The following is a 26,351-nucleotide window of genomic DNA, read 5'->3' on the forward strand; positions in this document are numbered from 1 at the left end:
AAATCTATAAAATGTCAGACCATGCAATGCAAAAGGTGCAACAAACTTTTCATGTTGCATGAAAATTTTAGTCAGCAGAATACTAGGTAAAGCCTTCTACACAACTTCAGATTTGGAAATCCTTAAAACCTATCCCACAATATATTTTACCCCCAGATAAGTAGTATCGGCAGTGAAAACAGATATTGGTTGACGTAAAAAGAAAACAACTTACTTGGTGAAGTCCTGAACAGTATAATCAGCAACTTCAGGGAAAAGTGCAAGGGAAATATCTTACCCATCATAGAGGTTACAAGAGTCTATGCAGGTCCTTCCCCTGATGAAGCGCTTGCAGGAGAGACACTGGTCTGGCCCTGGCCCCCAGCAGCCATCACTTGAGCATAATTCATTACACACCATTCCGTCAGCAGCTGCAGATAGAGAGGATACTGTCAGTAATTTACATAGTCCTCTGAAACCCAAAGGAAAACACTTCATTCAGCATTCCACCACACTCAGAAAAGTGAACTGAACGTTCATATTTCCTAGAAACAGAATAGAGGAAAAAGCAGAAGATTGTCGTCATACTACTAACAGAAACATACTGTGTGCTCATAGTTTGAATACTGTGCACACTTCTGGCCTGTTCCTTTCAGAAAGGATATAGTACAGTGAGAAAAAGGTTTAAGAGTGCTGCAAGGATGATCAAAACTAGAGAAGACCTTCTATACCAGGAATAAACATGGAAGTAGCCTTAGATATAGATCAGAAAGGACTTGATTAAGGTCTATAAAATCATGAATGACAAGAAGAAGGTAAGTAAGCATGAAACAATTGTTTGTTGCTTCTTCCAAGTCCCTCATGGGCATTCAAAGAGACAAGAACCCTGCCTCAGGAACTGAGATTTTTCTTCATATAGAGTATAGATCAAGCTGCAGAATTCCCTGACTCATGGCATGGTAAACACTGAAAATTTAAAGGATTTGAAAAATCAATTGCCTAAATCCACAGAAGGGCTATTAAACTGAAATATAAAACACTGTCTCTGAACTGAGGAATCCCTGGAATAAAGCTTATGGATGGTGGGGAAAAAGTTGAAGGACAGTCACCATTAAGTCTGATTTTTTAAGTGCTTATTGCAAAAGCACCTGAAGAGTCAGAGCCTTTACATTAAACCCCCCCAAACCACACAAAATCAACAATGAACAAAGAGTGATAGGGATAGGTTGTTGCAAACAGTGTAATTAATTCTGTGTTAATTATCTGTTAATTCTGTGACAGATGGAGAATATGAGAAAAGAGCAAAAGGAAACACATGGTATCTCTCCAACATCTGAATAAAGTCCAGTTGCAGTTTCAGCCAAATGGTGGCAGGCAAAAGGGTGAATCTCTTAATTTGAATTCACTCTTGCATGATGAAATGTTTTATGCAAATGAATTACATACTAGATTGAGTAGATTAAAACCAGCAAAGATCTGAAATATCAGAGATGGCAAGTATATAAACATTTGTTTGCTTTTTAAACCACTGAAAACAACATGAGAAAAGTGTCAAATAATAAATGAAAAGTAGGTTTGCTGATAGAATTCTACTACCCCTTTCAATACTGTAGCAATGAAGATGTCCAGTCAGGAACACACACACTGAATACACGTATAAAACAGCAACTGCATATGGCCAGCACACATTTTAAGAGATGCATTTTGCAAAATCAACAGAAAAATCTTTCTGCAAAATGCATAAAGACTTCTGGCAGCTTTATATTAAATAAAAGACAGTAATTCTTTGTGCATGATTTTTCTACACTTCTTTCAGTAAAGCAGCATAGCTGGCTGACTGGGGGGAAAAAAGCTCCCTATTTTCATTTCAGGATACATGATGTTATGTCTCCACTGTAAAGGATGGAACAGTGCAGTTAGGCACTGTCCATTATAATTCACCTTAAAAATTAAAGAGTATACTGAGTTTTATTACCTGAGAAGCACAAAGCCCTTCTAAATCATGAAAGAGTCAGCAGAAATATGCCTTCTGCTCTCCATGGAATGTTTAAAACCTGGTTATTGTGTTCAGATGTCCCACATTTGAACCACTGAGTATCTGTCATAGCGGCCTACTGTACAGGAGAGCACACTGCTTAGTGTGACTCTCTCCTTAACCATTCCTTAATCGCTGCTCTCCATCATACAGCATTGCTTCACATTGGCACCGTGTTGGTCAGACGCTATCTTTCTGATCTATACCGCACACCTAGCCTATGTCCTCTTCTGTTTCCTGTGAGGCAATTCCCGCACCTCCTGTTGCCTGCTGACAGGCAGGAAGTTCATGTCACGCTGGCAGAGCACTTTCCTTTGAGATACACTGCCTGTCCTGTCACTGTCACTCTGCCTTCTGACCACTGAATTTATTAGAAAGTGCTTATTAGGAAAATAAAATGCAACAATTGTATCCATGCTTTCTCTCTCCTAGCCCATGTAGTGAGTAGGCAAGAGGAGTGAAGCTTCTTCCATATTTCTTTTCTTCTCGTCATATGACATTTTGCATTACCGAGATTGAAAATGGCAGACTCTCATCTACTTGTTTGGTTTTAGTCCTGGAACATTTTCGTAATTCAGTGCCAGAAAATGGACATTTCAACTTTACATCTTTACAAGCAGCATGGGTACCAGTCAAAGATTTCACATCCCCCAGCCTGTGCAGGCAAACTGATCCAAGAACAAGAGATTCACCAACGTGCTTCCTACTTGCACAGCGCTGTTGCTGACCTTGCACGGCTCTGCTGTACAAGTAATTCAGCAAGTAGATGGCACTACCTTACTCAACACAATACCACAAATAGCCTCAGACATGAAAAGTCTGCACACTCATGTCTTATCAAGTCTGGAATACTTGAATACACATATTTATTTTTTCTATATCACATATACTTTCTTAAAGACAACACCAAAAAGTGTTCAGAAGTATCTTTTTGATGCTTCTTTTGCTTCATACCTCAAATCAGGTACAGCCAAAGAGAAAACAATTACATTGAGAAGTAATTCCAGGTGGTCATTTTGTTTTCATTAAAGTGTAATAATAATAATTATCACTGATTCCAGCACAGCAAGAAAAACCTGAGCTATTTAGCATGCTACTTCATAAAGATGTCTTATTCTTTCCCTGAGTCCTGCCTGTAAATCAGGAGTCATTCTACTGCAGTCAAAGGAATCACACCACACAAAACCAGTAAGAGCAGAGACAAAAATTTCAGCTTTTCATTAGCATAGTGATATTTCATTAGCATACAGATTTTCATTAGCATAGTGAAAAAAATAAATAAAGTTTTTATTACAACTACCAGATGTCAGCAGTTCCACTACATTGCCACTGACTGAACTTCATAGAAATCAAAGGGACTTAGCAAAAGTTTTGCGTTAGGAAATGCTACATGAGTAGTACAGCGTTTCCTTTTTCACCTACTTTTAGGCATTTTGTGTGTATCAGCCTAATGCTGGCTTTGTGCAGCACAGTTCAGCAGGAGCACTGACTTGGTATTAAAGGCCAGTTTTGGCCTCTTTCATGTTTGCTGCCTACAAGAGCACCCAGAAAAAGTCCCAAGTCATACAGCTGGTCATTTCAGAGAAACCTAAATTATGCCTTAGGATTCAGAGCGCACTTGAGGACTCCCTCAGAGCAGGCTCCAGCACTTCACACCTGGTCTGCCATCTCCCTTGATCTCATCCAGTGTGACTGATTGGAAAAATACAGGAGTCCTACCTCACACTGTCTGCCACAGGGATACCTGGGTTTAACAGACAGCTTCAGGTTTAAACTGTATCAGCAAAGAAAAGAAAGAAGGAAAAAACCCAAACACAGAAAGCATCACAGTTCTGATTATCAAACTTTTTTTTATATGAATACTTTTATTTTCTAGTCAATGACTCACTAAGCACTTGTCACACAACAAAAAAACAACACTGCTTTGGAGATCCCTTTGTTCTCATTATCTATCTTAAGAATATTAGTAATTCTTCTGATTTTTTTAAAACGCTGTCATCATTGAAAGGCAGTTTCCTATTTGCTTTCTCACCTTTTTTTATAACATGAAATTGTGCTTTTATTACTTGTGAATTCCTTTCTTTTTGCTGTTCTCAGCTGTCAGGTTACTCTGGGATCAGTGTTTATTTACACACACACACACGCTGTTTCAGTTGCACTGAAATACCCTTTCAAATAGCAAGTGACACTATTACAAGATAGCTCAGAAAATGTACTAAGTAACCCTATGAAATAGAAAGACAGCTTTTCAGTAAAGAAAATCATGATTACCCCATTGAAATCTAGCCAACAGAGTGTCTGTATTCTATGACAAAAACAATAGGAAAAAAAATATCATTATTTCCTTCTACTTATTTTGAAGTCATAGAAATATTTTTGTAAATGAAACTTGGCAAGAAAGGAGTGGGTTTTTTTTTCAAAGCTTATAAAAATCCATTACACTTTTCTTTCTTCCTCTTCTTTAATTATAGGGATGGCTAAAGAAATGTTTCCAATTTAGACACATTATTTGGCATTTTCATGAGCTGAGAATGTTCTGAAGCTCCAGCATATCACACGCCCATATGCAGCAGGAAAGAACAATAATGCATTTGACAGGAACTCACTTTCATTGGGAGTTTTAGAATAAGTGTTCATGCTTTATTAATGGGGTCACACAGGTTAGAAGCAGAAAGGTTCAATGTTTTTCCCAAATCTAGATAGCTAATTTTCTTGTGTTCTATCTAAAAAAAGAAAAATTACTGTTATTTGGCTATACACTTATGGGCCTGATCCAAAGCTCTGTGAACTCAATAGAAAAGCTCCTGCAGACTTCAATTAGCTTTGCATCATGCCTGATAATGAATGTAATCATTTATTCAAGTTGTTAATTGGTGGCTAAATTGACATAATTCATAACAATCACATTTATAGCAACCTTTGCCTACAAAGGTTTCAGTGTACACTGCAGGTGTCACTAAAGCTGAAAGGAATTATTTAAATAACTTTGTATAAAAGAACATTTTTTCTGCTTTTATTTTGTGTGCACTCATATTTAACATGAATCACCTCTGACTGTTCCATAAAAAAAAACCATGCTGGGAAAAAAAGGCAGATTCTTCACTTCAGCATGGAGCAACAGTAAAATCTAACTACCAGAGCACATTCTCTACCAATAACTTTATAGTCATTCATTCTGCATTAATAGTCATCATAACTAAGTAAGTTTTATGCATGAAACAGTGTTTAACATTTATAGTAGCATACAATTAGAAGTCTACATTAGATAAGAGCTTCATGCACTGCATCTTAGATAATCGCTCTCCAATTAATTTCCACTCAGCTTATCAGTTTGAAGATGCCCATTTGCCATCTGAACTCTTAAACAGTCTTGGGGGACACTAGCAGGCTGTGCCAAAGGTGTAATGGCTGTTGAAGGCTCAGCTTGTCCCTTGCCCTCAAGTCTTCTCTTGTAACCTGCCCCCCAAGCCTGGGTGTCTTTTAGGGTCTGCATAGTTCAGAAGTCTCTTGCTGATGACCACATACTGCCACCCTTTCCATGGTACTCAGCCTCAAAGGTGCCACTTTCTTCTATGTTTCCTGTGCACACAAGCTTAGTCACTAACATTTCTATCCCTGAATGTTTGTAGGGAAGGCGGAGAAGAGAGAGATCTCATTCCTTCCAGGTACCCACCCATCTCTGGTCCTGCATAGGAGAATATTAGCAAGACAACACAAAGCAACAGAGCATTGTGGGGTTTATGGATTTTTTTAAAATTCAAAAAACACACACATGTTTTGCTGCTGTATTTTCAACATTCTACGAACAAGTGAAGTCTGCCCTACACTTCTAACCAGCATTTGGAAAAGCCATCTCAGAGGTGGTGAAATATTTCATGACCATTTTAACATTGTTAACAAGTGGCACAAACAGCAAGATGAAATAATTGAGACCCCACCTGGAGTATTGCGTTCAGCTCTGTGGCCCCCAACATAAGATGGACATAGACCTGTTGGAGAAGATGCTCAGAGGGCTGGAGCACCTCTCCTATGAAGGCAGGCTGAGAACGTTGGGGTTGTTCAGCCTAGAGAAGAAAAGGCTACAGGGAGACCTCATCACAGCCTTCCAGTACCTAAAGGGGGCCTACAAGAAAGCTGGAGAGGGACTTTTTACAAGGGCATGTAGAGAAAGGACAAGGGGGGATGATTTTAAGCTGAGAGAAGGTAGATTTAGATTAGATATTAAGAAGAAATTCTTTAGTGTGAGGGACCAAAACTGGTTGTCCAGATGCCCCATCCCTGGCAGTGTTCAAGGCCAGGCTGGATGGGGCTTTGAGCAACCTGGTCACGTGGAAGGTGTCCCTGCCCATGGCAGGGAGGTTTGAACCAGATGATCTTTAAGGTCCCTTCCAACCCAAACTATTCTATGATTTTATGATCAAGGGTATAAAGTATTTTCTGTGTGCTGGATAATTTTGTAGCATTTTCCACTGGCTGAACTCTGTTGCCTTTATCTTCTTAATTGAGAAAAAATATTCAGAGTTCTGACAAACTCTATAATGTCAGTGTTATCTCAAAGATGAAGCATTAATACAGAGAGAACTTTTCCACAAATATTTTACTCCCTCAACAATTTCTCAATATTTGCTCTCTGACTTCTACAGTCAGCTGAACGTAGCATTAAATGGTATGGAAAATATATCATTGTGATATATCATAAAATTAAATTAAATATGATGCTGACTAGAAGATCTTATAAGCTCTTACATGAGTTTTAAGAAAAGCTACATGTTGATAGTAAGTGTTTGCTGTAACTTGCTTTAAGGCATCAACATCACTAGGTAGTGATGAAAACAAAAACAGGCTGATAATGACTCAAAATATGCAAAGAAACAATAATAAACACACCTGAGAATGGCTGTAATAATTAACATGGTTTAGACTGGTTTCTTCACTGGAAACACGTGAAAAAAATCTTTAACAGATATTTTCACACCCTGCTAGCTATCATGCAAGCAAACAGACTGGATTTCTACCACAGAGGATGGCTTTTGATCCTGCAAACACATACTTATACATTTCCCTTCCACACTCTCGTTACATCTTACTTGTCACTCAGAGAGGCATGGGCATATACCCAAGCATCTGAAGGATCAGGGTCTAGAACAGGCAAAACAACAGAAAGGCAGAAATGGAAACTCTAGAGACTTGCCCCCAGATCCCAAACATGCAGGCAGTGGAAGGTTCAGAGAAAACTCTCCTAAACCTCAGTCTGCTGGCCTATCCTGAAAATCACAGATGTTTCAGAGGACGCTAGAGAAATGCATCTGGCTCTAAGGAACAGTTCTGCCCTACTCCAAGTAATTGTGAAGAACTTAGTTAAGCACCTAACCTGCAGCAGAACCCATTTAACCCCACAGAGTTGCAACTGACAGGCAGAGTTGAAGCAGCAGGATAGCTCTTCTCATCTAATGCTGACTCTCAAAAGGCCACAAAACATTAATTCATTCACACAGACGTGCATAGAGAGAGAAAAACACTGTTCCCTATTAGCATTCAGGAAATCAGCTAAGACACTGCCTTCTGATTGGAGTAACTTGGCCCCTAGGCTACATTCATTATATACAGTCCATTTAATGAACATAGGTTACAGCCTATTTCTAAAACTAGTCCCTTAGTACTGTAGCTTACATTGTGGCTTCTTAAAATGAAATGAATGAGCTCTGTTTTCCTTGTGAAGATTCCCTTGGTGTTGTTTCATAAGGTATCTTTAGGAATATTTTTCTTCCTGGAAAATAGTGGGTGTCTATTATAACAAATCCTCAGTAAACTACAAGTCAAATAAAGTTTACGTTTTCCCTTTGTGTGCAAATGTCATGACAACATACAGTGCAAGAGGATGATGTGACACTACATCCAAGTGTCCATTTGCAGTGGAAGCCCATGTTTCAGAAGCTGTGTCTGCTTCAAAGGAGCTCTTTGAAAGGGAACTTAACAATCACAGGAAAGAGCAAAGAGTTATTTGACAAAGGAGTCCTGACAATTAACATGGGAATATCTTCCAAACTACTGTGTTCAGCTATGTCCATAAGCTCTCAAAACCAGTGAAACAAATGGGATGCTATTCCATGAAGGGAAAAGCACCTTACCAATTCCACCTCTGAGTGGTTTTCCATTGTCTTCTAACATACTGTAAGTTACAGAGAGCTTGAAGCAAAGAGGAAGCATTACTGTGTGAAACCTGAGGCCTATGTTCAACCTTATTACTACTTACTTTATTTTTACAATAAATCCCTAGGAATGGAAGAGAGCTGGTTGTTCTTTCATTAAATGATGCATCATTATCCAATAGCTACGGCAAATCTGCTGTTAGAAAACATGGAAAAGCACAAAGAGCAAGATTTTTCTCCCATAGTCAGCAGTTTTTCATACGGTAGAGAGAAAACCTATGCTCTCTGGAAGGTTCACAGGTTCATGTATCTCCCAGCAAGATGGGACCACTAGGATCTTGGAATACAACCCTATTGACTCTTGCATGGTCATCAAGACTTTGTGCATCTTCAGACAAATTCTGTTCTGTCAGCCCAGAAATTCCTTATGTGAAATCTCAAAGGGCTAATTCTTCCTGTCAACACATAGACAATATACTTGTTACTGACTGATAGCACAGATCTAGGCTCCTCCTCACCACTTGATCCTATTAAACACAAACCCCATTGCAGGGGAAAACAATGAGCAATCCACCATTCCTGGACAGTTGTGATTCTCTTTCTTGGCAACACCTCTATTTGCCAAATAATATACCATTTTTCATGGTTGGCTCTCTGTATGGGGGCAGAAAAACCAGACCGCATACCTGAACTACAAGCCATCTATAAATGCTCTAGCAGGCAAGACTGAAGGCACTAGTTACTCATGGGAAGTCAGGAGCTTTCCTCCAAGTTTCAAAGGAGCCGATGGTGCCAGAAAACGCATGCTTTTCCCTTGTAAGGCTGATCTTATTCAACGTTCAAATAATATTCACCCTCTGAAGAACTTGAAACAAAGAAAAAGCCTTGAAATGGAAAAATGAAAAATAAGAGAACAAAAGCCATTAAGATGATGATACAAAGCTCATGGTTGTTTAACAACTGGAAGTAATTCAGAACAAGATAAAGTGTGCTGAAAACAGAGATTGTGCATCCTTTGTCCTGCAACAGGTTAACTCATTTTGTTATTCAGGAGTATTCTTAGAGTCGGTATTGATGCTTCACTCCCACATGACGTTATCATCATGTGTTCAGTCATCTCTGGATGACAAAGAGAGGTATGGTACTCTCACAGACAACCACCTAGATTCATTTACTCATGCCTTTGTCACCTCTTGGCTGGATTACAGCACTAGAAACATCAGGACATGAAGCTGTTCAATGTACAGGACACCTTCGCGTGCTTCCTCATCACAGAAGTAGCAGCAGACACTGCATTTCTCCTCCACCCTCTGTACCGCCTTCCCACAAAATGTTCTACCAAATCTAAGGGTCTAACCCACAGTTTCACAGTCTATGCCAAGAACACCTTCTGCAAACATACACAAAACCTTCTACCAAGAAAAGTTCTGTTCGACACATCCTTCTGTCTCATATAACAGAAAGTTTACATTGAAGGATTAAGTACGGTACAGTTTAAAAGTGGTCAGTGGTCTGCTGGAGATTAAGAAACAACCCTTTACCCCTACATCCTCAGGCATGATCACAATTAAACTACATCAACAGCAAGAGGCATTTCTTTAACCTTCACTTTTTTAAAACTTGTATGTAGAGAAATAGCCAAATAAAGATGATAATAAAAAGACCCAAAAAAATATAATCACACAGAGACCTAGCAAACAAGACTTTCAACTTCACGTAGCTCTTACATGGCAGAAAAGATTAGAATAATAAATGAGAAGCAGTGATAAGTGATAAGCAGGGATAAGTTGTGTTTCACCTAACACTGGAAGGTAGTGATGAGCACAGGCACAAAGTCTCTCAAACCATGACAGAATAGTACACTTCTAAGGCAGGAGAGAAAAAAAGAGGAGGAAAAAAACCCCTAAACTAAAGGAATAAGTTAGAAGTAGGACCACAGCCTGAGAAAAACAGAAGCAAATGTTTCTGGCTGGTCATAAGCACAAACCCCAGAAATATCACTTAAACATACAGCAATTTAATGCATCTCTTCCTTTGCTAGCAGTCTAACAGATGCTTAAAATGAACTGTATTGCTGCTACAATATGACTGCATTAATGCAATTTGCTGCCTGATTTCTGCATAACCAAATTGTTACATCTGCTACGTAGCATTCACTGCTTTTCAGTACTATAATCTCAGTCCAGGTACGGCACATAAGCTTTTCTGAAAGACAATTAGGACAACTTAAAAGTAATCTCCATTATCAGATAGGTTAAATACAGAAAGGAGGAACTCGGTGATCAAAAGCAGTCCCAAAAGTGACCTTTCTGGGTTAAGACAGGGCCACATTGGTGAAGCAGGGTAGGGGAAGCAAAAGATACTAATCTCACTCCATAAGGAAAGGGAAGTAGTTTTCAAATCTGTAAAATCAGCGCCTTTCATGAATGTTACATTCACTCCATGTTTATAGCCTTCAGAATCCCTGTTTGTGAAACTGGATCTCCAACCTGGAAAGCTCACATCACGGTAAGGAAGCTGTCCCCTCTCTTCTCCTTTGCTTTTGTTCATACCTTAAAACATTTCATTTGCCTATAAATCTGCTTAGAGGCAGACTGGGCCAAAGCTTTAGATTCGGTAAATTATCAAAGCTCCACTGATGTCCATGGAGCTCTCAGAGACACCAGTGAAGTTTCTGCCCTGCTCATCGCACTGCATCCTGTCAGTAGTTGTATCATTTTCACCTGAAGTGAAACAATCCTAGACAAGAAGATCTGCACTGAGCAGCAGTACTTACTGCAGTTCTCTGCCTTTTTATTTCGATGAATCACTGTTTTTTGACTGGGTGTGCTGAAGAGGCTAGTCCAGTTGACAGTGTGGTAGTAGCACAAATTGCTGTTGTCTGTTATGTAGATGTTGCCAGCACTGATTTGCTTCAAGGACTGAAACTGCAGAGAGGTAATGCCTTGTTGCTTTAGGATGAGTAAGGAAAGGCCACTGTGATGAAAACAAAAGTCAGAGAGAACAGTGATTAGCTTCAGAAGGCAGAACCTATCGGAGCTGGTTGAGAATGTCCCACTAGAATTAGTTCCTAATGTCAAGATGGTCTTTCTAACAATACTGAAATTTGGTAGGAAAACTTTTATGTTAGGGTGACACAAATATTTTATGAGTCAACATCCAGTTCTTTTGCTAAGAAAATTAAGAGTCCTGCAAGAATTGTGGTACCACAAGCTGTGATGCTCACAGCACTAGGCCAAGTGGGCTGGCAGAACTCCTCAACTAGTTCCATTTCATGAATTAACATATTTTTTCATATAAAGTGCTGTTGAGAAACTGAATAAAATCCAGATTTTTTTTTGACAGAATTAACATTATGAGAGTTTATATGCTAAGGACAAACTGACAGGGTCATGTAAAATGTATTAACATCTTCTGTCAGGCATCAAATTAATATCATTTTAGTAATACAGGAAGAAATTGTTATTTTCAAGGAAATTTTTCCATCCCATTTTCTACATTTCATTTTTCTTTTGTTATAATATGTGGTTATCGCCTTTCTTCATCAAAGGAATGGTAAATTATTGTCTGTGTAACACAGAAATGACTGCACATATTTTATGACTGCAGATTAGTGAAGAAAATATCCAGTTTCTGGGCATCCTTTAAGTTATTGTATTTTAATGATTATAATTGTTTTCCAGCTGTTACAAATAAAAATTGCTGCTTCAAAATAGAATGTTGGGCTGTGATTCAATCTCAAGGTTTCTCTGCTATTCATAGTCTGCTTGGGTTGCTACTTAAGATGCAGCAGAACCCCATGACTGATGTATGGTATTTACACAACAGGAAACCAGGGTTTGCTGTATATATTGTTCAGGTACCTTCTTGTGCTTCCCCCATTATTTCTCACTGCATTTTCTTCTGTTCAAACCAATTATTCCATATGAGCTGTCATACGGAAATATCTCTGGTGAAAATGGCACTACAAAGCTAACGTACACCCCAATTGCAAGGTATCTCTTCCATATAGTTATCTTTTATTGCTTCTTAAGACCACATTGTTCTTTGGGCACATCAGCCTGCACTTCCATACACAACCATATACACTTCCTGAAAATGGGCCTAGGTTCTATTACTGCTACATTTTAAGTTATGTTTCACATTCACAAGCTATTTTAAACCATGGAATGTACCTTCCAGACAATGAGTTAATAGCTACAGTAATGAACCAAGACATTCTTTTTTTTTTCCAATCATTATGTTCAAAAGGTATTACCCATTATAAACAACTGATTAGCAAAGATACCGTTAATGAATACCTTGTTAACACAGAAAAATGTATCAATTTATGATGCCCTTCCCAAAGGATGTTGCATTCTGTGCTACTGAACAAAGAATCATTGAATTCTAATAAAAAATTATTCCAGCAACAGAGGAAGTACCTTACCTATAGAGAGCTCTTCCACCGATAGTAACCAAGTTAGAAAACACCCTGAAATCTGTCATATTCTCAGGCCACGACTGTATGTTCAAATACCCTGAAGGAGAAAAAGGCAAGCACATGAATGTCAATGACTTCAGCCATAAAGACTGCTTTATCACATACGTGAGTTAGGACAGCGTTAGACTATAAACGAAAGACAGTGCTTGTTTGAGAAAAAGAAATAAATAGGTAATGAATGCTGCAGACTAATGCCTTTGAATTTATCAGTCTGCTCAACACTGTCTTCCCCAAGAAAGCAAAGGAGGAATTGTCACAGCAGCATTACATCCACTTTCAAGCCATAGTAGAGGGTGAACATAAACACAGGCTGGAATCCTGCAAGGCCTCCTAGCCTCTTCTGAACAGCAGCAGCAGAAAAAAGTGAAGATTTGCCTGAATTAAGAACATTCTGTTTTAAAATGTGCTAGAGAAATAGGACAGAAATTGAGGGACCCATCATGATTCATTAAAAGATGACAAGACCTTCCTAGAACAATGAACTTGCATTTGTTTCTGAGTGTGTGTGAGAACTGTTCATCACCAGAGAGCATTCTCTGCGTAAGTATGTCAGACTACTTATTTTGTGTTACACACACCTCTACAGAGTGCAGTTCCCTATGATTTTGATTCAGTACTGGACTGAAATGCTGTACAACTTTAAACATAGGGGTAATTCCACTTAAGTAGTAGAGCTCAGACTGTCAATTAGTGTGCTTAAGAATGGCAAATTACAGACACTCAGATGCCAGCTTATTTTTGACATCAGTTAGGGAGATCCTAACTGGTTTGGTAAAACACAAAACTTTTGAGAGGTGAAGCACATGTGAGAGAACTAATTTTAAATGCCAAACACTTGGTGAGCTCCACCCAGCTACAATCATCCTGTAGCGTCCAAAGATTTTTTTGTGTGTGCATGATTATTTTTTTTTTTCACTTACCTATCTATACATAATCAGCAATCAACTGAGAACTCAGAGCTGTACTATCTTCCTCCTTGCTCCCCCCGTGGTTAAACAACAAGGAGATACAAGAAAACAAAGTACAGAGTTCTAGCTATATGATCCCAATGAAAAGTCACAAAGGGGAAAGACTACCACGTCACATATTACACATTTGTCTTTAACAGAAGCTAATTTGCAGCAGCATCTTCTGTCAGACCAAGAGAAGTAGCTGCAAAACCAGATTGGCTTGTCTGTTTTTTTCCAAGGTGTCTTTCAAATGCATTCAGTTGAAGACAAGGGTTTCTCACATTTCAGCACCATTTTCCTCACCACTTTGCCAACATGGGACCAAGACCCATTGCCCACCTAACAGTAAAGTCTTGGTCTTCTGATTCTTGTGTACCCCAAACATAATGCACATTTTGTATTCATGAGCAAAGGACAACACAGTTGTGAATATCAACATATACTTAAGTTGTTGTGTATTAATTTTTTTAAAAAATTACAGTGTGATGAGTGTAAAGAAAAAGCACCTCGTGTTCTTTAGAAAACCCAACAAATTACAACCATAAACGCAAAGTGAGAAGTTCAGGATATAGGAAATCAGAAGTGTGTTACCTGTTATCTCTCTCACTGTTTGGAAGATATTTAATTTCTCTGGATTGATTGCAGCAATTGTGTGATACGGGTCTCTGAAAGATTAAAAGCACAAAATTTGATGCTCTAAGTAAAAAAAGATCAGGTTCTCAAAGCCATACCATGTAGAATGCATACTTCAGGAGGTCAACACCTTGCTTTTAGGCAATATATGTGCCAGATTTCTTCAGACTGTTTCTAACTTCTTCAGATTGTTGTTCCTGCAGAACCTGTGCTAACTTCTCCCAAGTCATCTTGAAGGAAAATAATGGCGCTTAGTAGCTTTAAGGTTCAAATCATTAATGTTTTAGCAAATATTTATGCTCATGGAAAATTAAGGGCTTCTAAACAACCATGAGTGACCTCCCTAAAGGAAAGATGAATTTTCAGTATTTTTTCAAGGAATACTAGCTCAAATGGTACAGTTGTGGTACTGTACTACCAGGACTAACAAACCTGCTACTGAAACAAGTGACAAGGTATAAGCAAAATAAAACCAAGAACATGCCAGCAATTCCTGACATGTGGCATTAAAAGGTACACTTTTTAGAAGGTGTTGGACAGGGGAACATCAAAAAGCACAGATCCTTGCCAAGCAAATTTGTCACCTGAGTAATGAAATACTCTCACCAAATGCAATTTCAAAGTTAAATATGCTACAGTGTAAACAAATGAAGCTGGCCTTGATTTTGAGAGTGCCATCATTTAGTGATTACCTGCCCCCCCCCCTTAATTTTAAAGGAGTAAAGACTTTCTAGCTACTTAAGAAGCCAACTAGAAGCCTAATCCAAACAAAAATCCTTTAAAAATCCTTCTGTAAATGCTGTATTATGGTATTTTTGTGCGTTTTCAGACGGTAGAAAACACCCTCAGTAAATCTGGAGCATGCATTTCCATCTCTCCTCCTTCTGTTTTTCAAGGGACATAATTCTTGGAATTGGAACAGAGAGATAATCAACTAGGCTGTCTGGGGACAGGCCTCACAAGTCTATGAGGTAACAGACCAATGGGGTCACTTCTAACCATCCTGGAGGCGACCCCAGGTTAGCAGCAACACAATGAGATCTTGAATCTTAACATAAAGCCCAGTGGACCACAGAAGTATCCTATACACTAAATTTTAACAATATGGTGCTCTCTGCAAACTAGATAACAAGTTTTGACTACATAAGAGAAACACAGCACTTTATTTTGAAAATGCATTATTACTAAAAAAGAAAAGACCCTTGCATGTAATAAACATGAGGTTGCTGAATTTCACTTCCAAATGATAAGTTAAAGTAGTCTTTAAAGATCCAAATATAATTGCCCATTAATTTATTCAGGGTTCACAATAAGGTAACCAAGGGTAAAGAAATAAAAATAAAATGGAGGACAATTAAACATTTAAACTGCTTAAACAGCCAAATGCGTGATAAGTTTTATCAATATATAAAACTGTAGAACAATGCAGTCATCTTCTACCATTCTTACTAGCAGAGCCAGGATTTTTCAGTAGAACAAGCACAGCGGAATTTTACAGCTCCAAGAATGAGAGTTTCAGTTCATTGTGAAACTGGAGATGGACAGCTAAAGGGAAGATAAAAAGCGGTGAGCACTGAGGGCTTGTTGTTCCTGCTGCAAGTCACAGGGGTGTGGTAAGGAAGGAGGTAGCATTTGCTGCTAGCTGGGGCTGTCCATCCTTTCAACTACAGCTCTCCTTGGTATATCCCACCCCTTCACACGCAGTGACACTAGCAGAAGGCAGCCTGGATTTTTAGCACCCTGTGGTGGTTTGACTCTGGCTAAACGAAGGTGCCCATCAAAACTGTCCTATCACTCCCCACCTCAATTGGAGAGGGGAGAGAAAATATAACAAAAGGCTCGTGGGTTGAGATAAAGACAGGGAGGTCACTCAGCAATTACCATCATGGGTCAAACAAACTTGACTTGGGGAAAATTTATTTAATTTATTAGTAATCAAATCAGAAAAAAACCACCTTCCCCCCACCCCTTCCTTCTTTGCAAGCTTAACTTAATTCCTGATTTCTCTACCTCCTTCCCCTGAGTGGCGCGGGGGAATAGGGGTTACGGTCAGTTCATCACTTGCTGTTTCTGCTACTCCTTCTTGCTGCCCCAGTGCAGGATCCCTCCCATGGGGGACAGTTCTCCATGAACTTCTCCAATGTGAGTCCTTCCCACGGGCTGCAGTTCTTCATTAACTGCTCCAGCGTGGGTCCCTTCCACAGGGCGCAGTCCCTCAGGAACAGTCTGCTCCAGCCTGGGTCCCACATGGGGTCACAAGTCCTGCCAGCAAGCTTGTTTCAGCATGGGCTCTTCTCTCCACGGGTCCACAGGTCCTGCCAGCAAACCTGCTCCAGCGTGGGCTTCCCTTGGGTCACAGCCTCCTTCAGGCATCCCCCTGCTCCTGTGTGGGCTCCTCCCCAGGCTGCAGGTGGGGATCTGCTCCACCGTGGACCTCCCTGGGCTGCAGGGGCACAGCCAGCCTCACCGTGGGCTTCACCAGGGGCTGCCGGAGAATCTCTGCTCCGGCACCTGGGGCACCTCCTGACCCTCCTTCTGCACTGACCTGGGGGCTGCAGAGTTATTGCTCTCACATAGTCTCACTCCTCTCTTCTGCTGGCGCAGGTGTTTGGTTTTTTTTCTTTTCCCCTTCTTAATATGCTATCACAGCGGTGCTACCACCGTTGCTGATGGGCTCAGCTTTGGCCTGCAGCGGGTCTGTCTTGGAGCTGGCTGGCATTAGCTCCATTGGACACAGGGGAAGCTTCTGGCATTTTCTCACAGAAGCCACCCCTGTAGCCCCCCCCCCCCCCCCCCCCGCCCCCCCAGTTACCAAGACCTTGCCATGCAAACTCACTACACACCCCAACCAGAAGAAAACAGTAGCAAGAAGGCTGCACCCGACCTATACAGGTCCCACCCATTTCCCAGCCAGCGTGTCTTCTGTCCCAGGCAGCAGCTATGTATTCTAATGAAGATCACCTTATCCACACACTTCAGCAGAGCTTTACCTTAGAAGAATGAGTACTACTGCCTCACCGAAATGTAGGTCTACCGTCATCCCACTTATTTTCTGGACACTACTTAAAGCCAATTCGTAACTATCTAAGTTATATATCAACTACTATAAATAATTCTGCCTAAAATCAATTCATAATTATATATACAGTTTTAATGTAAGTTATTACAAATTCACAAAGAGTTGAAGTTCAAGTACTAAGGAAAGGGAAAGACAGGCTACAGAATCGCAGGATCAAAAACATGACAGGATCAATTGTAATAGCACAGTTCCCAATGAGGACAAACAGAAAAAATCCACTCAGCATTTTTCACTGAAGTTATTTTCTGCCACTACAAATAATCTTTCAATTCCCCACAGAGAGCTCGACTTTAAGTCCCTAAAATTTGAAACAGTGAAAATTCATTCTTTAAAAGCGGCAGTTTACTCTGAGTAAACAAATCTGTAACAGAAGTTTAACTACAAGTTGGAGTGGAAACAATGTATTCTTGTTGTTGCTCTCTACTATCAATTTATATAACGAACTACTTGTACAGCTGGTGTCATTTTTTTAATTTCCTTTCTGTATTATTGATTTGCAAGATGTAACAGAAATTTTAAACAAAAAGCTGTTCCAGAAATATAAAGTTATTTTCATTAATTCTCAAATCTTCTTCTCTTCTTTGAATACCTACTGCTATAATTTACGCTGTGGAAAAAATTAGGATTGCAGAACTCAGTGTCTTCTTAGGATTCCTTGGAATGAGTTTTCTTCATAAAGAACTAGAGACAAAGTGCTATAGTTTCAACATTACATGTCCTAGGTTTGTATTATTCTATTAGAACAAAATATTTTAACCCTCTGCTTTTATAGTCAGTAATTTATATAATTTTCAGATGAATACTCATCTCCTAACTTTGCCGCTAATACAACTTTTGCAATAAAAGCAGTTCTAATACTCAAAATTACATTTAATGTAGTGCACTGGAATAATCCACACAGAATTGCTCGTGTCCTCTAGCTGCTTGTCTTGCATTTACCAGGTACTTCCTGTCCTGTGAGATCTATACAGATTTACATCCAGCCTCACAGTTGGTCATCTGCCCAGATCAGAAAGAATGATGACCTGAGCACTGACTCTTGTTTGACCTTCTCCCAGGGTTCAACAAGTTTGAAGCAGCATTTCCTTAAACCGCTTGAACCAAAGTCCTTCTTCCTCCCTATGCTACATTAACCTTTCACACTGGCTGCTGGAGAGATGAAACCAGCTACACAGTCAAAGCTCACATTTCTGGCCTTTTGAGAATCACTGAGCTCTAGGGCCCCACTGAAGTGGATTTTCAACCGTCTTTCTCATGGCTGGAGTAAAGCTGCAGGTGAAGCATTACAATCAATCACTATATCAAAACAAGGAAACAAGTAATTTCTTTCCACCTCACCTAGCAGGGAAATTTGAGCCCAGCAACCTAGTGTCAAGCACCTCAGAATATAATCTAAACATATCACAATCTATAGAAAGACTAAAGAAAAATCTGATGGCACTACTCATGCCAGAATTCCATTACAGATCAATCTGCAGACGTTCAGTTAATCACGTTTTTGCTACACCACAGAGCTGCAAACATGGAGCTGGTTTGGGAACTGTATTTAAGATATCAAATCTTGACAACCAGTTGCAAAGAGTGTTGAAAGCTCTGAGGAACCTAAAAAGCAAGTGAAAACTTGAAGCCTACGCAGTGGTCGAAGCAATTGAGTACTTTACACTGTTAATGTACCACAAAGTATCTGCCTACTTACTACAACAAAGGGGCAAAAGGGTTTAATCTTATTTGTATATTTTGAGGATTTTGATCATTTTAATAGGTCCAAAAATACCTCAATGTGTCACATGTAATTTGCCACAACTGATTACAACATGAAGGCTTGAGTTAGTAAGAAGACACAATCATATGCTTGTTCTTTTAATGACAGAAAGAATACAATGCAAGAAAGTGGCTAGTTACATCAGATGACCTCACCTGACCATCAGAACAGAGAATATCTGTCTTCCCTGGACACATCCCACCCTTGCAACATTTGCACCACGCATTCACCTTTGCTACAATTGCAAACACACACTGCACCAAACAGTAAACAGCAAGGCACTAGTTGCCTGGCTTCTACATCTTTCTTTAGAAGGAGACATTGATGAGACTTTCAAATACTGGTTCTGTACCTCCACATCTTTAACTGTTATGAAGACTTATTCAATACATAGCCATATTTAAACCAAAATACACAAAACTCGCTGGTATTTAAATCCACTATCGCTGCAATTGAAACTGGAATACATGCTTTAAAACTGATTAAAAAGAGGGCAGCTTTTTTTGCATATATATGCAGTGACAGCCACCCAGGCTATGACAACTTATGTTAGGTGAGGCACTCTCTCTGCACATTCTGCACCTTAGACTGCTGGTCAAACAAAATTTAGAACAACCCAAAGGAAGGTAACTTTCTTTTCTCCCTTCTGTTCTCTAATCAGCCATTATTCTAAGCCAGCAGCAAGGATCTCATAACATAAGATCACAGCTCTCTCTTCTTTCTGGCACAAACAGCCTTCCTTTTCCTACAGGCTGAATCATAAGAATCAAGGTAAGGTTCCTTCATAATGGAAGGCAGAAAACTAATTTCTCCTGCGTCTGCTATTCCGTAAAAGAAGGCTGCAGCCACCATTAAGAGGTGGATGCAATTTGTTTCAGCTGGCACCATCACATAACGTCGTAACATTTTGTCACTTACCCATGAATCCCAGTAACAAGGAAGATAAGGTTGCCGTTGATCTTGGTACAGTTTATGAACTTGTCGATGTTGCTGGAATCCACTGTCTGAGCTGACACTAAACTCCCTGTTCCAATGCCATCACATGCTGCCAAAACAAGGAGTTTGTGTAAAGAACTAGGAAATACAATGTTGGCCTTCAAGACAAGAGTCTTCATTTTTTTCAGCGATAAAGCAGCACAGAGGTGTCAAAATGGCACCCTTTACCCATAGTCCCAAAGAAGCATGTGCTGATTTAAAACAAACAATAAGCTAAAGTGCCTGCCACAGAAGGACATTTTGGCACACAGGTATTTCACGTGGGATCTAAAGGCCAGTATGAACCACACTAAATCCCACTCAAGCCAGCTGAAAACAGACAGTTGATAATTTAGCTCAGACTAGCCTGGTGGCCATGCCATTTATTTGTGCACTACTTACTGCAGAACCTGAGGGGTCCTGACTGCTAGCACAAGAGGTCCCCTTTGCTCCAGTGGATTTGTGAACTTAACCATTCACATGCCATAAGGTCATTTAGAAAGGGCATAAAAATAATTCTTTACTCACTAACCCAACAAAGAACTTGCTGGGGCCTGGAGAAACTTTGGTACTCAGTGAGGAAACTTCTCTGAGTAGCCTTTCTATGTAATTTAGTTGCATTTTCTGGGACACATGATTCATCCAGGAACAAATCCTTCATGACTTCCATCATGTAATGAAACCTGTGTCCCTAACTGGGCTCCTCTAATGGCAACTACCAGCAGTACACCTGAATCTTTTACAAACACGTGATAACTTTCCTCCTCAGAGTAAGGCTATGGAGCTCGACAGGAACACTGTGCATGTCTTTTAATGCATAAAACTACCTATCCAGCTAAAAAGTTATTTAGTGCAATTAGGTTAAAGGGCTGGACATTGACTTCACTAAAAATCCAGCATGTCAGTACCCTACTTTGGCAGAGATCTCTGTGTTTGACTGTTTCAGCCATGTGGAATGACTGTTGATTCACGGAGTTTTTTAGTAGCTTCATTGTGCATTTTCTTCCAGATATGGCTTCCACTAGGACTGAAATTTGGCATAAGCCCACAAGGGAAAACTGATGATGCTTTGCTAGTGAGACCTTAAAGCAGGGAGCAGGAAGTCTCCTTAGTGGAGTTTGGGACAGCAAAGCAACTTATAGATTTCAGTCTTCTCAACAGCACTATCACTGAAAAACTTCTAATCCATGTTTTAGACACTTACAAAGGAGGTAGAAGATTCTAGGAAAACAGAAAGATTTAAAAAACAGGAAATAAATGGAAACATAAAGTTGTACTGACAGGTATGAGACATACCATACATTGCAGCCAGGGCTTTAGTATGCCCCTTTCGGAATGACAAAAGGACAGCTCTAAAATACCTCCAGGAAATACTTGTCATTAAAATAACATAATAAAGAATACTTTCAGATTTCTCTAAAACCAACAGAGAAATCCCTTTCATTTTTATCTAAGTGATTGGTTTGGTTATATTACCATTACAACATAACAGATTTTCATTCTATTGTATATCATTCAAACAGAGCCTACATATCTCAAAGTTCTGTGGGTACCCAAGGGCTACTAATATTCTACAACATACTCATGAAGTGTATTTCCTGCCACAATAACATCCTGCTCTGCTCTACTACAGCACAGACTATATTCAAGAAAATAATACTGAACTACTGCCTACCTTTAGGACAAATGTCTGTGCAGGGCTTGCACATCTTAATACCATTTTCTTCAACCTCCATCTTGGAGCTCGGACATGCACGGACACAAGAGCTAGAATCTACCACAAAGTTGTCTGAAAAGAAAAAGAAAATATTGGCAGAACATGAACCACTAAACTAAATAGTACCAGGACACATGGTTTTGGACTCTGTGTCAATGCTTATTATTAATTACCTCAGCAATTTACATTAACATTTAATATTCAGTGTTTTTAGAAGTGTAGAAGCAAGCAAATTAGGCATGTTTTTGGAGACTTAAAACAGTCCAGGAATTGTCAAGCCTGATCTCCCCTCCTCTCCCAATTTGGTTTTACTATTATTTGTAGTAAAAAAGCTACAATAATTGGAGAGAAATAAAACAAGATGCTCTTCCCTGTCTCTTTCAAAATCATACAAATATATACATCTGGGAAAAAACACTGCACAAGACAATGACAAGTATTTCAATTTTGCCTTGTAAAACAACTGTCAAAGAGGATATAGACTGATCCTACCTAACTGAATGTTTAATACTGTCAAGAAAGGGAAAAAAATAAATTTCAGCGAAGTATTTGGACAAAGAATCATATCCCTTAAGTAGTGTATGGTATACAAGTTTTGTAAAAAAATTCTTGCTTCAAAATATCCACCACTATTACAGACAGAACTAAGCCTTGACAGCCTCAGCCTGCTGTCAGTCTGAACTTCTCCACGGAGATTCAAAATCTGGATTTTGGTTTGGGTTCAGTTAAGGTTCCATTTATGACAGATTACCCATCCTTTTATATGTAGTTCATGCATAAAATAATTGGTGCACAACAGAACTGTAAACCTTGGTGGGAGTGAAAGGGAGAGCAAGAATACTGTCCCCCATATTTTTCTTTCTAACTAAAACATCAGTATCAAAGACTATGTAAGCAATGACCCCCTAATTTTTTTTGTTACTTATCATCATCTGTCTGGTATCTCAGAAGCATGTGTTTTTTACATGCATGGGATTAGTCTTTTTTTAACTCCCTCTTCCCCTCTAATTTTACCCCAGAGTTTTAAGACTGCATTGTTGTCAGTATTGCATGGCTTTTCCTCATTGAGACAGAACTGCTCGGAAAATATTTGTGGCAACTTTCTATCAAATCATCATTATTCCAAGTTAAGAAAAGGGCATCACTATAATGAAAGCATCTGGTGGCAGGTAGTATTGGTGGGGGACTGTTATATTTTTGAAACAGAAATTTACACCCTTTTACAATCCCACTATTTTAACAATTAATTTGGAAATTTACAAATGCTGATCTAAAGCACAAATGTACAAAGTGGTGGTCATGAAAACAGAAATCTAGTGAATTCCCTTTCTTTAAGAAAATTACTATAGTATAGGAATGCTTGGGAAGCATCAGCAACCCAGAATGTCACAGCCTTTAGTTAACACGTGACTGAGTTATTCCAGGCTGCAAGGAATCATGTATGGAGTGATTTGGGATACTGCAGTAAGTCCTTAGCTCCCATTCTCTCATTGCTTTGTAAGGCTCCTGAAATGCAACTCGAACTTGCCATCACTGCAGGAAAAGGCAGCTAACACAGCACTTACGTGGGCACTTTTTGACACAAAAAGCCCCATAGGTGTACTTGGCATTGTGATTATGCTCCAGTTGGAAGGTGGTAGGATTGTATACAAAAGTCTGGGGGCACTGCGTGACACACGCACCACTATCGTTGAAATTCATACAGGCCTGCAAAACAAGGAAGAAAAAAAAATATTAAATTAAATCATATAGCTGCTTCTGGTATGTTGGTGTTTTCTGTTGTTTGGGATATATATATAATTTTTTTTTAATACAGTCTTGATTGTTCAAGCTTGCTGCAACAGTAAGGAACATGATAGTTATCCAAACTTCATTTTGGCTACTTAGATTTCTTGCTAGGATCTTGGCAAATACATGACTTATAAAAGGGGGCTTACTGAGCCCCCTTAATTTGAAACAGTTGACTGTTACAGCACTTCCTACAAAAACATATGACAACCGTAATTTGTTTCATAGCTATTGTTATGACTAGCAATCAACTAATTCACAACTTGATAGAACATTCTAAAACTGCCATAAGTGAACAGCTATTCATCATAGTCAGTCTAAACAAATGCTAATGACTTTTTCAAAGGTCCAACCTTTAGATTTCTTACAGCATGAGTCCATGGTCCAGCTAAAAACTGAAATTCCCAATTAGAAAGCAGAGGGGTAAGAACTTCTTTTGAGCTAGCACAGGAGGGGGTCATTTCCCTAAGTGGCAAGTTTAACAAGGTCAGTTGCTTCACACACTGAGAAAAGAAAATAGGACTTTGTATCACTTAACATTCAAGCTCAGCCACCCACAGCTGACAGAGGACAGGGCCCTGACAAATGAAGAGGCAACTGTGTGGATAAGGGAAGTAATGGTATGCAGGGAAAATAATTGACCATGCAAGGCTGATAATTAGTCATAGAAAACCCCCACTGATTTTTACATTCCTTATCACCACACATCATGTCTGTGGTTTTAACCACAGTTTATAATATGCTGTTGGAGTAATAGCCACAAAGCATACCATAAATGTTGAATTTCCTATGAATATGAAAGCTGTAGCCTGGCTTGGATCCCTCTAGCAGTTAAGCAACCACTGTGACTGGATTCTGCTTCCCAATAACCTGTCTTCCAGAAGGCAGGTTTTGCTTTAGAAGTTTTAGTCTAGGGATGAATCCTTCTGTTATTTTCCAGGTTGTAAAAATACAGGTGCTTTTGAATCTTTATAGAGTCAATAAATATACCAACATGTGTGTCCTGTCTCGCCTCCTCCCCTCCAGGGCAGGGACTGAAAGAAGAGTGAAAAAGATTGCTCTGCTCTGCTGCTTTTACTAACAGTCCTTATCTCTACCCAGATCAGAACCAGCAGGACTGAGGGAGGTTACTTGTCAGGTCTGAAGATTTCAGAAGGGAGAGGCTAATAATGTAACCAAGGGAGAAGGACAAAATTTGCTGCTCAAAGGGACAAACAGGACTTCCACGATGAAGGCACTGTCCTATATGAAGCATGAGCTAAGCCAAACTGCTGATTCTGTCTTTTCTGGTTCTTGAAAATGCATATTACAAACCCAGTCAATTTCTCACAGAACCAGTTGGGGTTTATTTCCCCTTAGAAAGATAAATACAGTCAGTTACTTCTTTACTAAGAACTGGATGGGATGGGAAGTCCATCCTATGAACAGGGTTTATTACTTTTCTGGTGCCACTGGGCACTCAACCAGGCCCTCCTATGAATTTCAAATTTTAGATCCAGTTTGGTTTTGAATGCAAGATAAGAACATCTCTAGAACTTTGTTTTAGCATGTTTGTTTGCAGTTATGTTAGATGATTATTGTCTTGCTTTTAGAACTGAATATGCAAATGATTGTATGGCACCATATGGAGGAGGATGGATTAATTTTATCTAGAAATACTAAAACCATATTTACAAGAAGATGCTGTTGCAAGCTGCCATAATACGCTAAAGGATTTGTAATGCTTCATAAACTGTAATTTCACTTATTAATAAATACTATATAGTTAGTTTTCTCACACATTTTTTACATCTGCTGTTGACTTTAAAGGTTCTCTATGACGTACATGACAATACTCTGATAAAGGTTTAGCAAATTCATAAAGTAAAGCACACCAACACTCTCTGGAAAGATGGCACTTCTCAGGAAAACTCATCTAGAAGATTTGGGAACTTTTAATTTATGACTATAATGCTTTGTATACATTTGTAATTACTTCGATAATATATGCAAACTTCTAGCATTTGGTGCTAAATGCCACTAATTTGTGATGAAAGCACTGGAAGATACACAGAGAAAAAACCAAAGTTCTGTATCTCAGCTGAAAGCTAAGCACAGTTGTCTATAGCCTAAAGGGTTACACTTTTCACCCAGTGTGTTCTAAGCAAGTAATGACTAGTCCTGAAAATTGCCAGACCCCTGCTGAATTTCTTTTACATTGCTCTTGGGCTAGAAGTGAATGAGAATAAAGCCCTGGGTGCTTCTCTGCTGGATCAGAACAAACATACTAGTTGATTTTTAGCACACATATTTCCATAACTGACATAATTCAGTCAGTCAAACTCATTTTCTTTCAGAATGCAGTATTACAGAACTTATGCTGCAAATAACCTGTCCTTAACCTTTTAAAATGGACACACATCAACACATCATCTTTGAGGATGTTCCTCAACAGTCATACGGGAATAATAACTGCATTTTTTTCTCTTTCCTTTTCTTATTTAGATTGTACTTGACACAGGAAAAAATGTTATATTCCCCATCTCCTTAGTTCAAAGCCAACACAGAACTTCCAGTGAGTGGCTGGATCAGGCACACCTTGTGTGCTGAATACCTACTTGTGCAAAGCCCCAGCCACAAAGAACAGCTTTATTAAAACCTGTTAGCAGTTAAGTCAGACCATCACTGCATTTCATCAGCAATGAAAGAATAGCATTTAGAATGAGTTTTTGAAGGACAACACCTACCACTATCAAATGTTAACTGAATAGAGAGCAAGTTTTAGGTCCAGCCAGGAAAACATTCCTGGTTCATTATGATTC

At 39.3% G+C, this 26,351-nt stretch overlaps 1 protein-coding gene across 2 annotated transcripts in view; it reads right to left on the reverse strand.

Annotated features, from left to right (window-relative positions):
* The window catches only part of ERBB4 (erb-b2 receptor tyrosine kinase 4), a 399,492-nt gene that overhangs the window by 161,389 nt on the left and 211,752 nt on the right, over window positions 1-26,351 (reverse strand). For both annotated transcript variants that reach the window (XM_040604703.1, XM_040604704.1), the window contains exons 6-12: window positions 23,328-23,469; window positions 21,721-21,834; window positions 19,989-20,115; window positions 14,188-14,261; window positions 12,593-12,683; window positions 10,940-11,139; window positions 278-410 (exon numbers count right to left, since the gene is read on the reverse strand). In XM_040604703.1, coding sequence (XP_040460637.1) covers window positions 278-410; window positions 10,940-11,139; window positions 12,593-12,683; window positions 14,188-14,261; window positions 19,989-20,115; window positions 21,721-21,834; window positions 23,328-23,469 — 881 coding nt within the window. The remainder of the gene's footprint in view (window positions 1-277; window positions 411-10,939; window positions 11,140-12,592; window positions 12,684-14,187; window positions 14,262-19,988; window positions 20,116-21,720; window positions 21,835-23,327; window positions 23,470-26,351) is intronic.

This window comes from Falco naumanni, chromosome 8 (genome assembly GCF_017639655.2).
Source record: "Falco naumanni isolate bFalNau1 chromosome 8, bFalNau1.pat, whole genome shotgun sequence".
NCBI classification, from domain to species: Eukaryota; Metazoa; Chordata; class Aves; order Falconiformes; family Falconidae; genus Falco; species Falco naumanni.